Here is a 15,325-nt window from a genome sequence, read left to right as displayed (position 1 = left end):
AACCAGATTAGTTTGCAGGGATTTTATCACAGGAGCTACAAAGGCTGTTCAACATAAATATTATTTTAATTTTAATTCTTCCAACAAAGCACAGCAGTATTCAAACAGGAGGCACCATGCCCACTATCTAAACTAGGAGAGAAGCAGCAAGTAAGCCTACAGGGAAGAAAATGTGAATATCTGGACTATCAACTACTGTAGTAATTGAAAATGTTAACATTAGCAGGAATATTGGTACTTACTGTGCCCGGATCTCTGTCTGTTCCCGTAGTAACCAAGAAATGCACAGACATGCCCGTTCAGACACAGAGGCAAGAACAGAAATAAAAAAGGGGGGAAAAATTAGAACACAAGCCGCGAACAGTTTTAAAATGGCTTTTATTTATATAAGTCATTGCACATTCCTAATACAGTGATTTCCTGAAAATTACATTTTGTAAACATGATTTACAGTTTAACCATACACAAAGCCTAGTTCTTTCCATGACAGAATAAATTACTTTTTTCTTCAAAAATTATTCAAGTGCAATTTTGCCCAATATTTAAAGGTGTCCTAAACAAACCTAGAAAACAGATGCAATGCTTGAAACCTTTCATTTCAACACATCCACCTCAAAGTTTGACTCTTTTTTGCCAACCCTTACCCCCACCCCTCTTTCCATTAAAGATTATTTTATTTTAAAAAAGAAAGAAAATTACCCACTTATTCTGTTTTACAATTTTTTCACAATATTGTGCAGGCCACTGAGGTTACAACTAAGCATCTGTCAGGATGTCAAAATTCCCTGCATTTCATAAAAGCAGGAGACCCTTAGTGATCTCCAAACTCAAATACTGAAAACTTCAAGCTGAATTCTGCTTCAGTGGTATAAATGCAGGACGCTATTAATGTTTGGCAATCAGTTTGTTCTTGGCTTTCGTTCTACATAGCTCAGTTTCTCTAGAGATGCCCGCAACTTGCAGCAATGTGCAAATATTCATTTGACAAGGTCCTAATCAGGCTTTCCATGCCTCTCACCTCTGTGGTGGTCTGGATCGTGGTGCTTCTTGTCATCTTTTATTGCCAAGTGAGACTGCCCACCCAGAGCACTTGAGAGAGCAAGAAGGCCCGCACTGCTCCCAAGCGGAGGAATCCCAGGAGGCTGTAGTCCTGATGGGTGTGGGGTTAGAGGCACTGGAGGTCCATGGCCATGCGAGAGGTGCTGAGCCTGCAACTGCTGTTGCTGTTATTGTGGAGGTATTTCCAGGCAGAAGCAGCCCAGGCAGCAGGTTTGAAGGCAGGAAGGAAGGAAAGAAAAGAAGGAGGACTGGTTAGCCAACTGAACTCAATGCAACTTCCTGCTTCAAAAGCCAAGCCTATTTCAAACTGCTCCACTCCAGACCAGATTTCACAACTGCTCAACTATTTCCTCGGATATTGATCTTCTTTTGTATTACAGAACTAAGCCATGTAATTTAATCTACAGCCCGACTAGCAGGAGATTTGTGCAGTCTAGACTCTTAAAGACATCTGGCACCTCTTCAAACCTACCTCTATATTAACAGAATTAGTGCAGACAGAAATACCATTTGTCCACACCTCCCCACCCCAAAATGCTTATCTTCACAACTGCTTTGAGTAAAGATAAACATGATGACCAAGAGGGACCAATATAAAATGAGTCCTCTCCAGCTTCTACTAGGAGTATTTCCCATAAACCTTACCTTCCAAGCAGATTTTAGCACTTAGCATTTATAAATGCTCCCTCATAATAAATTTGCTGCCCCTATTCTGCCATCCCCTCTTAAACGTATGCCTGACATTAACACTGACAGAATACAGACAGATGGCTAAAATGAATGGAAAGTTCACTTTGATTACAGCTACCCTCAAAACACTACATTTGAGGTTTACTTCACAATTTCAAATCTTACAGAGAACCAAAGCACAAGTTGTTTTAAAGATGTAGTTAGCAGCTTTTTAAAATTCTGAAGTAAATACAGGGCCTGATCCAGATCAGGACCATAGTGTGGGGATTAAGGGGGCTTCACCCTTTGCCCCTGCTGTGGTCCCAATCTGTATTTCCCTGCCATCTGGGATTTCCACTGCCTGAAAGTGATCCATTGAAACAAATGATTTCTGCAGTCATGACTTCTGCCAAGCTGCACATCTCAAGAGATGATAGCGCTACCAGGTCCTGTGTTTGACACAGCCCAATTCATGGCACAATCATATGAATTTCATCTACCATCTATGATAGGTTAACCCATTGGCCAGTGATTCATGTGAATGTGCTTTAAACTGCCTTCATTAGAGGAAGAAGAATAGTGTGGCCACTTAATAACCCAAGATACAAACTTGCCCGGTCATGAACCCCCTTGATACGCCAAGCCATCTTTAACTAAGCATAGTTTCTCATGTCATCCAAACCAGGAAACTATGGTTATCAGCTTCAAGACAAGCTAGGATCTTTAACCAACTTCAACTCTGGTTTAAGATGCTGACTTGTTTCCATGGTTTCCTGGTTTCAACAAAATGTTTAGAGACTTTCTGGCTTATCAAGGCATATCATGAAGGAAGGAATGAGGCGGCTGCATGCGCAGGCAAAAGTTTCATTTACATCTTAGCTTATTAAACTGTGATATGATCATCCAAACTGGGCCAGCATGTATATATTACAGTAGCCATTAAATTATTCATAGCTCCCCTTTATTTCACTTCAGATAATTATTGCTTGTCCCTCCACTTTTTAAAAGTACTGCAGTAACAAGATTCCATCAGGCTACAGCAGAGGGACGGGACGCTTTATCAGCTCTGCTGCATGACCAGCTGCAGTCTCTTCCTCTCCTGCAATTGCTTCCCTTCCAGCTGGTTATTACAAGAACTTTAAAACTGGTTCCTGAGTTTGCTTGTTTTCTTCTTCCCTCCCCACCCATTTTTGTTTTGTCTCATGTCTTTTCAGAAATTAGGCATGAGGGTAGGAACTGTCTGGTTTGTTATTGATCTTAAGTAAGCATTTTGGCTGAAAAGCAGTAAAGTAAAAATGCTTTCAATATACAGCCACCTATGTTGGCAGTAGTGTATTTTTATCAGTATTTTTGGCACAATCATTAGCACTTACAATATCACCTTTAAAAAAAACCCTCCAACTTTGAACCCATAGAAATGAAGTGAACTGAAAGACTGAAATTATGACTTTTATTCACAAAACAAAAAATGCACTTTGCCATCAAAAGAGTCCTGACTTCGTTCTTAATCTGTGTAACAAGTTTAAAAGACTGGACAGGAGCCTCCACACGAAGAAGTCAACATTACAAAATAGATAGTGGTAACTTTTTTGCATGTTGCAAGATTTCTTTTTAGAAGCGGTGACTTATTTCCCATCCCACATTTTTTAAAAATGAACTGCAGTAACAAAATTGGAATATTGGCGTTTGAACTTTTGTGCACATGCAGAAGCCAAATAGTATTTACAGACCTTAGAAAATTAAAAATTTACCTGTGTATTTGAAATGTTCTTCATCATACAAGGATTAACTTTTGTGCACATGCAGAAGCCAAATAGTATTTACAGAACTTAGAAAATTAAAAATTTATCTGTGTATTTGAAATGTTCTTCATCATACAAGGATTAGGATAGACTAGGTTTTTTATACTAGTGCAGAGGCCACATTCAGATAATCATATCCCAGTTTAATAAGCCGAGATATTAATAAGCCTTTTGGCTGCACATGAAGCCCCTTTACAAACAAACCCAGAAGATTTCCAGTTACAGTTGCCCATTTCATCTGAATCAGGAAACTATGCTTTAACAGCTCCAGAGCAAGCCAGCATATGAGACCATGGTTTGAAGTTGGCTTCATATCCTGGCTTGTTCCGAAGCTGTTACACTTAACTGGAAGACTTTCCAGTTTGTTTACTGGGAGTGAAGGGGTTGCTTACATGGCCAGAAAATTCATAATCAACTGTGATATGATCATCCAAATTTTGAGACTTCATAGGTCCAGGTCAAGTCCAGAGACACTTGAGTACAAAAATATTAAATGCAGCTAGTTCCATAAAAATAAAGATCATAAGCAGCAACAGAGATGCTTCCACGCATTCACTTCCGGGTGAAGAGATGGATGAGATGTCTAATGCATCCTGTGCAAGGGTCCCTGGGCCGCACAAGCATGCCCATGCACAGAAAATCTTGTGGAATTTCTTCCACATCTGCATGGGTTCTTCAGCTTTGGCTACATGCAACAGCATCCTACATCAACCTAGAAGTATGCAGAGCCAGCCGACCTGTGCTACCCCTCTCTCTACACAGTGAGATCTAGTACACCACCAGCAGGTGAAGTATTTGAAAAATTAAACCACACCTAAAATTACTTTCAACTCTTCAAACTATTATTGTCATGAATTTAAGAAGCCTTGATGCATGCTACTGAAGTTATACCACCTTCGAAGAGTGGAGGATCTGATGCAAGCTAATTGCTTGTACCACTAAAGAACTAAAGAAACAGCTCCAAATGGCTGAGGACACAGCCAGTTATGTGAATGTCAGAAACAAACAAGGCCTCCAAAGTATTTTAATCTTCTCCACCCCCAAAGCTCGCCTCTTTATAATTTACTTAACTAGAACACTGAGGGAATGGCTGAACTTATGCAAGGTGTATTATGGAATGTTTACTTCTAAGCTTGTGTAGGAAGCTGCCTTATACAAGATCAGATTATCCGTCCATCTAGCTCAGTATGATCTACTGTGGCCAGCAGCAGCTCTCCAGGGTCTCAGACAGAGTGTTTTTTTCCGATTACCTATTACCTGATCAGTTTTACTTGGAGATGCCAGGAACTGAACCTCGGATCTTCTGCATGCAAAGCGTGTGCTCTACCAATGAGCTACATCTCCCCAGGCCCAGCAAACCAGGTACCATTCCACATTAAAAACAAAGTCGTTTTCTCAGTATCAAAAATGTTAATAGGCAATGTTCTTCGTCACCCATTTAATCTTGAAAATTAACATTGTGCCTGTGGCAAGACACCATTAAAAGAGCACAACAACAAGATGCCAATAATGAAAGAGGGATGGAGCAATACATTTAATGAGGTACAAGCTTGTGTGTGAAATTTAGGAAGTGGAGTGCAACTGGGACAGATCATGCACAATACAGAATACTTCACTTCCTTGCATTATCATGTTACTTTTTTTGCAATGCTTGTCTATGTACACCTTTATACAGGGGCTGCAACATTTTAAATGCAACTGATCTGATCACTGAAAGTTTTAAATCAACAACAACAAAAACCATATGGCCCCAATTAATCAGGCACCTTTAAAGGAAGTCTGCAGAAGATGGCAAGCACTACTTGAAGATGCACCTGTCCCTTCTCTCACACAAAGGAAGGAATACCTCCATGATGAAGCCTGCTATGATATAGGCATCAATAATCTAAAACAAAAATATGCTCCTGGCATCAGAGCTGGGCGGGTGGGGGTTACTTCATTTTTGCCACATGCAAATGTAATCAACAAACCAAGATTGTTATCATTTCTTTAATCAGGCAACAGCTTTACTTTATATACAACTACAGACCAGTTGAGTTTGAGTTAGGGGATGATGAGATGGGTTGGCAAGGAAGTCGGGTAGAGAATTCTCCCATACATTCCACACCCTCCGCTCTACCACTAAGGCCATTGCTGCAAGTAAAGCATGAGCTGTTTCTCCAAAAATCAGCCAACTCCCAGTTACCCTGAACTGACAACAGCATTCAGGCCCAGAGAAGGAGCCAAGGCAATTCAAATAACCTAGGCAATGTGTGAATAATATCTGCCTTTACCATTGAACTTGCAAGTTTAATTTCGTTAGCTGACCTTTAAAACACTTCAGAGTTCACCAGCTACCAGCAGTATTAATGAAATCCAGAGTTTTAACCAGGATGACTGGAGAAATGCATCAACACGCTTCAAAGTCTATCCTACTAAAACCAAGACATGGAACACATACACTGTGCATCTATCTCTGTGACTGTGACCACTGACAGACAGCAGACACAGCCTAAAAGGGCTCAGTTATTTTGGCTGGAATTAAGAAATGGTAACAAAGTTAAACACCCATAGCAGAAGTAATGTAATGGTTCTTTTCATTGCTTTGGAATGTGTTCTAGTGTAGTCCAGGGCTTAATCTTCAAAGGATTTTTCTCGAGTTCTTAAAGTTCACTTCTGTGGGAAAAGGATGGGAAAAACAGGAAAACCGAGGAGGAAATCTGCACTTTGTATATACAATGTACTACTTTTAGGAAATTAGATTATACAACATTTACAGTAAGTAATGCATGTGAACTTTCATTTCTGGCATAAGTGTTGGAATGGAGAACAGAAACACAGTACCATAGGTTTGAAAGCAAATTAACAAAGTTTGGGAATAAAGGTTGAATGGAAATGCTGGAGTAGATGTTTGGCAGGCTTTTTAGCTGCCTACATAAATTTTTATTTCTGTATTCTGGTCCGAAAACTGCATGATAAAAGAAAATCTGGCTATGTGCCTACTCCTGTACCTTTATCAGGCAGCTAACCTGAGCTTTGTGAAACCAAAAATGTAGCTTCATATTTAAAGGGCTGGGCGGGAAAGAAGTAGAATATTTTTTTTAGAAACACATACCAGACTCGGGTATTTTACATACTTCAGAAATTTGGTCCCCCAAAGAGCTTTTTTTCATTATCTTATCCTGAATCAAAGCTAACAGAAGATTCAATATATTTAATTATTATATTTTTAATCTGGCCAGTAACCAATATACGTTAGGCATTAAGTCTTTTGTTCCATATATCCTCTAACGGGCACTTGATCTTATCTTCCTATGCCCCCTATCCTAAAAACAAAACAAAACCCTAAGGTATCATCCGACACCAAATACAGAGTATAGCTGATGATTCCAAAAAACATGCAAGGCAAGAGCTATGCAGTTATAGCCTTACATTTTTGCATTCATTTCTTTGCACCCATATTTCTATTTTACAACAAAACATGCATCCTAGTTATTTATAGGCTTTCTAATGATTAACTGCAAGCTCATAATAAACCTCAAGAGGTTAACCTCATCCTCTCAAGCTTTACACACTACAATCTCAGAGATAGCTGGCAACCACAGCCAAGAAGAGGAAAAATAATCCAGCATTTTGCTAATCCTTTAGACAACTCAATCTGTCTCACAAATACTGTCAATCCAAGAGATACATTTCACAGAACCATTAGCAGCACACCTCAGAAAGCAGGGGGGGGGGGCACCTCTCAAGTATTAACTTCTTTCTGAGAAAGCTAAACTAAAATACCCTCACGGGCTGGCTATTTCTTGTGAATGCTGTATGTTACACTCTTAGGTAGGTTTCTACAATTCATCAAAGATTTTTAAGGTGAAAAAACGTTCTACCAATCTGCACCAGTTTTATGAAGTGATTTTACTTACTACCAGTGTGGTCTAATTACAACTGTCATTCAGATTTTCCAGCATGCACAAATTTTAATTGTCCATTTTGTTGCTTAACCATTTTCCTCCTCCAATCCCTTCAAATTCTACCAAGATAATCCATTTAAACCCTTCATACCATAATCTAGGTTCTCTCCACTCCAAGGGAAACTATACTACCATGCTTAAATGCTGAAAAACAGGATACTATATTAAGCTTTTTTCTTCTTTTTTCAGGTGCTTACTTTGCCAATTCACTGCTTTGCTTAATCAAAATCTATTAGAGACAAATTTTTACATTTCTTTCAAACTTGAATAAAAACCATATGCATAAAGTGTGGGACGAACATATTTTCCACATCCACCTTTTGACATTTGCTTCCACACAACAATCTCGGCTATCCTTCCACAGCAATAACCATCTAGTTGCATAACACACTATAAATTCTACTATTTGAATAGAAGCTAATACGTTCTCCTTGGCAGAGAGTCCTTCTATTGCTTCCCTCAATATCCTATTTTCTCCTTACATTGCAGTTGCTTGCCTCCGAGCTAGTTTGCTTTTGCTTTTTAATTTCAAAACATGTCTAACTTCTCATCTTTTTGCTAATTGGAGGCTTGTTTCCCCACCCCACCCCACCCCACCCCACCCCACCACACACACACACACTCTCCCCTGTTGCTCCTCAAGTCATGTGCCAAATGGGAACACAAATTCAGTCTCGCCTCTAGTAGGTCATTCTCAATTAAAAAGGCAAAGGCAGAATTTAGAAACAATTATTTGGAATCATTATGCCATGTTGGAAAGCACAGCCTTTTTTTAAAGTTAATTCTCACTGAGAAGCACTAAGCATTGAGTTTACTATACACAGTAAACAATTTACAGGACACCTCTTAGGAATATGCTTAACTTTCTTCCCCAATGCATTCCACCTCCTTCTCCCTATCCTGCTCCTACTTTCATGGAAAAGAAATATTTTTATAACTGGTAAGCCACTGGCTACTGGATTGTGTTTCTAATGTTGGAGAATGTACCAGCCTATTTGCATTTTAAAAAGAAGTCTTTCATGATCTTTCAGGCTCACAATAGATGTCTAAACCGTTAAATTACTATTTCTTTTATTAGCTTGAAAGACACTGCAGTTTAAGAGCATGGCCCCGCTATTGTTCTTTACACTAAGTTGGGTCTCTGAACAATACTGACAGCTGCTATCAAACTGGGCTGCGTTTGCTTTCAGTGCAGCTGCTGCTTGCAGGAACAGACAGGCTCCTGATGCCTCCTCCCCTCTGGGGAGACAGGCTGACACAGTGCATGAAGAGGAGCAAAGGTCCACTGAATTGTCAGCCCGATTTTATGCTACTCCAATTTTCCAGAGTGCACACAATCCCTTTCAAACAAATCAAGCATATGTCAGAGCATGAAACTTATTGTGCAGCACAGGATAATTATTGATGTATACAAATGTGCAAAGGGAGAGATGATCTCTTATTGGACTAAAACTTGGTGGAAATGTAAAAAAAAAAAAAAAGTAGTGGTAGTGAGGTTTGTAGTGCACACAACTACTCTTCAGGCTGTAATAGAATTGTCAGATCAGCTATGCAAGAAGCTGAGATTGGGGAAATGGCTAGACTGCGGTAGTTTGGACTAGACAGGAATGCATGTAGCATTTATGAGCACTCACTGAAAACTGAGGGATATTTCTGCTGCAGAAACATGTCAATACCTCAAGTACTGCAAGGCTGCAATCCTATGTTCACTTCCTAGGGAGCGAGCCACACTGAATTCAGTGGAACTTTCTTCTGAGTAAACATGTGTAGAATTGCACTGTGTCTGAGGCAAAACTGCATCTGCTCGAAGTCTTTCTTTTCTTTTTTTAAATGACAATGTTTCAAGATTAGATTAAAATGAAATTAGCATGTTATACTAATGAATGGTAATTCGATCCCTTACAGAATTACTATTAAAAAAAGCAGGGACATCACACAGTGTGCAACTTTCATTCTTTTGCAACCTCCATTCCATTGAATGCATCGGGAGAAGTTTTTTCTTGGGTCAGAGCTGCACAGTCCCAAAGAACAAGGGGTACTCTGTGGCAACTATAAGCCCAGCCAGACATTCCAAAATAGCTTCATGGTCCAGTGTCAAAGCTTTCCATTAATTTTTAGAAGCCATTTTCACTGTTTCATGCCTGCTAAGAGGCTCAACAAGTATATCTGAGATATTGTGGTTTTTTTAATATAGCTGTTAATCAGAGGTGTTTGTTAAATCAATTAACACACACAGAAACAGAGCAGGTGAATTTCTGAGCTGAACTTTCAGGTTAAAAATTTATTAGACAAGCAAGGGTCATGAAGACAGCAGACATACAGAAATTTAATAATTATTTTAAAAATAATTATTTTTAAGTAACAAGAGAAATAGGGTTTTGGTTTGAGAGGAGGGTATGTTTATGCAAAGCTAATCTGTCAAGTGTAATAAAGCAGCTTGAATGAAATTTAAGCTGAAAATCCACTGACACTCCCCATTGCAGGGAGGAATAGCTATTAAAAGGAAATGAAGGTCACCCTCCCAGTTTATTTCACCTAATTGACTGCCAATAGCTTACCACAGGCAAAGCGACAGCAGCTCTACAATTGAGAAACTGATAAAAGGAGAGTTTTCAAGCTGAGACTCATTCTTTTAATCCTCCCTCGCTCTTATGTTTTTTTTCCATCTCCAGTTGGGATGTAATTTTAAGCACAGATGGATTAACTGGTCCCATTGTCTGTAGACCTTGTTGGACTATGGCACTGTTAATCCATACAGCAGCATGTCTAATTATCATTACAAAGTGTCTGAGGGAACTATAAAGACCAGCAGGGCATCTTCTCACAAGCAATTAACATAAATTGATAAATGAATAATTTGAATCTGCTCAAGGCACTTCACTTGCACATGAATAAAATCAGAAGAAGGAGGACCACTTTTTTCAGTTCCTTTTGCTTACTGTGGAAGGGTAAGAAACATGAGTGATATTTCTTGAGCATGGTAACAAAACTTGGGAAATGAATTTGAGCAGCATATGGAATGCATGACTCATAAAGTTCAATACAAGACAAGTTAGTTGCCTGTGATTGACAATCCCGAGCATACACTATGGCAGTATTCACACATCGTGCTAAACCACAGGTTAGCGTGCTGAGAATGAGCCACAGTGAACCTTGGGCTTGCACACTTCCCCTCTCCTCTCCTCCTCCTGTGTGGTCAGGAGAAGTTCAGAAGCGTTTGCTTCAGCTTTTTCTTAAGTGCCATTTGCCATGTTGTCCCGACCCAGAACTGTGGTCAACATCCAACTTCAGTAACTATGATTTGAAACTAACCAAAATTAATGTTAACCACAGTTTGTCAGTCTGACTGAAGTGACCAACTATGGTTAAGCAAAAGGAGAAGCAAAGGCTTTCAAATACTTCCTCACATCCACTCCCTCTAGCCCAGAAAAGAAAGCAAATGTCCTCAGTTGTTTTAGAGAGTTGACGAGAATCTCCCCCCAAAAAGAAAAGTCAGATTATCCAAGGACTCAATTGCCACATACATAGTCTGTTAATCCAAGGGATCGTATTTCAGTTTGCTTTTGCAACCTACTAACTCCAAAACAGGGCAATACCACAAATCTAAAAATAATACTATATGAGTGATATATAGGCCTAAATAGGCAATAACATCTTAGAAACTATGCTTCAGTAATTCTACCAATTTTTGAAATGTGCAGGTGCCAAGATAAATAATGCTTAAGAACTAGCATTACATATCAAAGCAGTTGTTACATTAACAGTAATACATCAAAACTATCAAAGCAATAAGAAAGGAAAGCTGGTTATACACACTGTAGGAGGTAGACCTGGAAGGCCACGTACCCCGATGATGGCATTCAGCTCAGCCATGGTCACTTGTTTGGCACGTTCTACTGCTTGAGCCACTTGCTGTTGATGCTGGAAAGACAAACATGTCATTTCCATTACTGGAACATCCACTAAGGGCAGAATCCTATGCATGTTTAAACAGACAAAAGTCCTACACCTCCCAGCATTCCCCAGCCAACCACTTTTGTCTGTCTAAATATGCGTAGGATTGCACCCTAATTGAACTAAGTAGGAGAGAAGGTTGTCTTATCACAGGGCAGGAATATTTTGAAGCAGCACTCTGTGTGGAAAATGGGCAGAATGTAACTTGTTGTTCAACAGGAACAAGTCTGCAAGTTTTTAAAATTCAGAGACTTTTTAAAAAATTACAGTTGTTCTACAAGTGAACCCACCAATTTCCAAACTGATATGGATACATATCTCTTGTGTTCACTATAAATATCAATAAATGATCAAGATTCAACACAGAAAACTACTCTTGGAACCAGCTTAGGTGAACTCTCCAAGATACAACAACTGCAATCATACTCATGTCATTTCTGGAATATTTAACAATTTGATCTGCTTCTACAAGCTGCTGCTCCAGCTTAAGGAACAAAGCTCAACAATTGAGGCCAATGGCATATATTGTAACATTATGTTGGTGTCCAAAGCAAACCAAGAACACTGTTCAAGCACGCAATGTAGGTCAAAACCACTACATTTCTACCTACTGTTGAAATATGTGAACAGGGTTAGGTGCTTCCAGCAATGTCAAATGGCTCAATCCTACAGGCCAGGTATATGGTAATAAAGCTTTTTGTGAAACAGCAATTCAGCAAGCATCACCATAACATGGTCCACTTTCTTGTGTTTCCCACCATAGTTAGGCATCAATATGGTATCAAGATTACAACCATTTTTATAAGTTATATTAGGCCTTTTTTTTAGGAACTGTTTTACAAATGCTGCTCAAAAAGTTTAAGGTGCTGGCACCAAATGCCAACTTTTTTTTTATTTACGTAGCATTTAACAAATGGCTAGACTAGCAGCTGCCAAGCCAATACTGGCATTAAAAAAAACTTGATAATCTTTATAAGTCTGCCTCCCCCTGTGCTGGAAAGAATAATTTTGTGGTTGAGCTATTTCACCAGTTATACAGTTGGTATATCTCATCTCATCTGCTAGACCAAATTAACAGGGGGCTTGCATACTTCAGCTACAACAGATGTTCCTCACTCTTGTGAATTTTGATAAAATTAACATCTTAAAAACTAGCTAATTTACAAACAAGATGCAACACAATTTCACTTTAAACAGAGGAACATTTGTACTTACTTCTTGAGACAAAAATGGGATGACTTGTGCACATATTGTATTCAATCTCTTGGCAATTTCTGTCTACAGAGAAAAGCAAATATTTGGATTAAGACATGCCATTGTGTATGAGTTAATTTACAAACTCATGTGAAGTACAATTGTTACAGAACTTTAAATTATTTCAACATTACATAAACTGTTAGAATGTATGTGGTTAATCAGGGCAGGGTTCAGTCTGCTGAAGTACCTCATAGCTACATATATTAGAGCACAAATCTATTCTTCATTAAGTAGCTCATTAGCAAGTAAAGCACTAGTTAAAATCCAGCATGAGCTAAAGCCTTTTAGACAGACAAACCTATTGTTTTTCAAGTCATTAGACAATATGAAACCATTTGTCTTCGACAAAACCTTTAGAACACTGCAGCAGCAGCAGCAGATTAAACACAGGCATCTGATCAAATTAAAAGTTTCGATGAGGAAAGAAAAACACTGTAGTAGAAAGCATCCTTAAAAGAAACACTGCATGTTATGTTTCAAAGTTTCTAAGCAAGTACAGCTAGAGTGAGAACGTGCATTCCCAGTAAGTTCCTATCTGTGGAAGGGGATAAGAATGATTACAGAATATTTTTGGTGAGGTTGTAAGCAGGTTCCCAATCCAGGGAAGTTGTGAACACTGGTTTGCGCTACCCAGTTTGGTATGTCTGAAGGCAGGTTAAAGACAAGGCAGAGCTGGGTAGAATATGATTAGATGACTGTTTGGGAAAGGGGCAAAGTGAATGAATATATGTAGAAGCGGAGGTCAGTTCAGCAAGCCTGAAATTCTGAATTACATTAATGGATTAAGATTATCTACCCTGATTAAAAATTAACCAGGGTTCAAATCATGTCTGAATTGAACTAAGTCTAGATATTTAATGTAGATACCACCCAACTTTTCAAAGCTGGTGAGTACCTGGAGCTAAGAGACTAAGGGTGCAATCCTATGAATGCTTGGACAAAAAAAAGCAGTCCTACAACTGACATGCTGGCTGGGGAGTGGTAGTTGTTGTCAGACTTTTTTATGTCAAAATGTGCATAGGATTGTGTCCTAAGAAAGATCTGTTATTTTATGTGTTGGAGGGAAGGAGAGTCAGTCAAGGTTTGCTTGCATTGCAGGCACCATATTCTGGAGGGCCACAACCTAAAGTTTTACAACATCACTAGGCCTTATTTCTGGGCATTTAGAGAACTTCAAACCATTAACCTATACTGCACTTGACATTAAGCAGTTATATGTATCACAGCTTACCACAATCTATCTAAACTCAAAAGTATATTCAAAGTTTTCCAGGTCTGAAGAAAGCTTATCACACCATTTGTATGTATACTAGGGCACCAAAGCTAGTAATTACTATTGTTTATTCCCAGCTAAGCATACAATTATCAAGAATTATATAAACCTTTGGGTTACTGTGGCACAGAGGGTCCAGAAATTCTCATCACACCAAAACATTCTCCCCGTTACACCTTTTGGCATAATTTCTGCATGTCTATGTTTTATCTATTTACAATGTATATCCTGCCCTATTAGCATGGCTTTCAGAACTGTCCAAACAGCAGTGTTGTACCCTTGTCAAATTGTAAGCCTTTCTAGAACATACTGTGAGGGAGAATAAGTACCTGAGTGGTAGTTAGGGATGAGCAGAACCAGTAAGTTCCACTCCAAAAAGTTTTGATAGAGTGGGAAACTGAATCCATTTTGAGACATCAAAACTCTGCAATATTTGTTTGCTACATTTCTATCCCATCCTTTCCTTCAATGAGCCCTAGGCCGCATACATGATCCGCTTCCTTCTCTCCATTTTAGCCTCAAAACAACCCTGTGAGGGAGGTTAGACTGAGAGTCAGTGACTGACCCAAAGTCACGCAGTGAGCTTCATGGCCAAGTGGGGATTTGGACCCGGGTCTCCCCAGTCCAACACTCTAACCACTACACACTGGCCCTCAATGTACTCGGGGCATGCACAGAGGTATTTCAAGGGAGTGCATACAGAGAACAGACTGATGCTTTCTTGGTGTTCCAATGACCTTGTAGGATATTATGTGAGCCCACAACACACCTTCCCTTATTTGCTCTGAGGCCTCTGGAGTGCTGAGGAAGCAGCAGTTTCAGTGTGCCTTAGAGCACTTGGGTCTCCAGCAGGAGAACTAGGCAGAGTATGGCTAGTAAACACCAAGGGCAATGCTGCCTCTACCTCATATTTCCAGAGCAGGCACAAAACCACAAGAGAAGTGGATCCTGTGTCCTCTCCAGAAATATTCCTGCCCTAAACCTGAAGCTACATTTTAGCTGGGGTGCCAATCTGCCCCATCTTTAATGGCAGTATCTGGCACATCACTTAGAATACATTCTCATTCTTATACCAGGATTAAAAAGTATAATACAATGTCACCTGCAAAGTGTTCAATTAGCGACTTTAATAGAAAACTTTTAAACATGCTATCTTCTGTTTATAATCTGAAGGGCTTTACCAGGAATTATTTGTCAATATCATATTCAACTGTAAAATTTTGGCTCAGCTCCAGTTATTTACTCCACCTGAAAGCAAGATAAACCATCCCCAACTTTAACTCAATACATAGATTAGGCTACACTTTCTTTTCTTTCTTCTTTTGTAAGAACCTAAGACCGTGACTACTTTAAAATATCCCGCA

General features: G+C 39.3%; 1 protein-coding gene across 4 annotated transcripts in view; it reads right to left on the bottom strand.

Annotated features, from left to right (window-relative positions):
* TLE1 (TLE family member 1, transcriptional corepressor) overlaps positions 1–15,325 on the bottom strand; it is an 88,881-nt gene that overhangs the window by 53,673 nt on the left and 19,883 nt on the right. For 2 of the 4 annotated variants that reach the window (XM_084834237.1, XM_084834235.1), the window contains exons 5-8: positions 12,647–12,709; positions 11,294–11,398; positions 1,019–1,223; positions 243–259 (exon numbers count right to left, since the gene is read on the bottom strand). In XM_084834237.1, coding sequence (XP_084690363.1) covers positions 243–259; positions 1,019–1,223; positions 11,294–11,398; positions 12,647–12,709 — 390 coding nt within the window. The remainder of the gene's footprint in view (positions 1–242; positions 260–1,018; positions 1,224–11,293; positions 11,399–12,646; positions 12,710–15,325) is intronic. The other 2 variants (XM_084834238.1, XM_084834236.1) reach the window with 1 other exon arrangement.

The sequence above is a fragment of the Heloderma suspectum genome, chromosome 2 (genome assembly GCF_057233095.1).
Source record: "Heloderma suspectum isolate Gila_16-S chromosome 2, 16-S_ref, whole genome shotgun sequence".
NCBI classification, from domain to species: domain Eukaryota; kingdom Metazoa; phylum Chordata; class Lepidosauria; order Squamata; family Helodermatidae; genus Heloderma; species Heloderma suspectum.
This window is presented reverse-complemented; position numbering and strand designations above follow the sequence as displayed.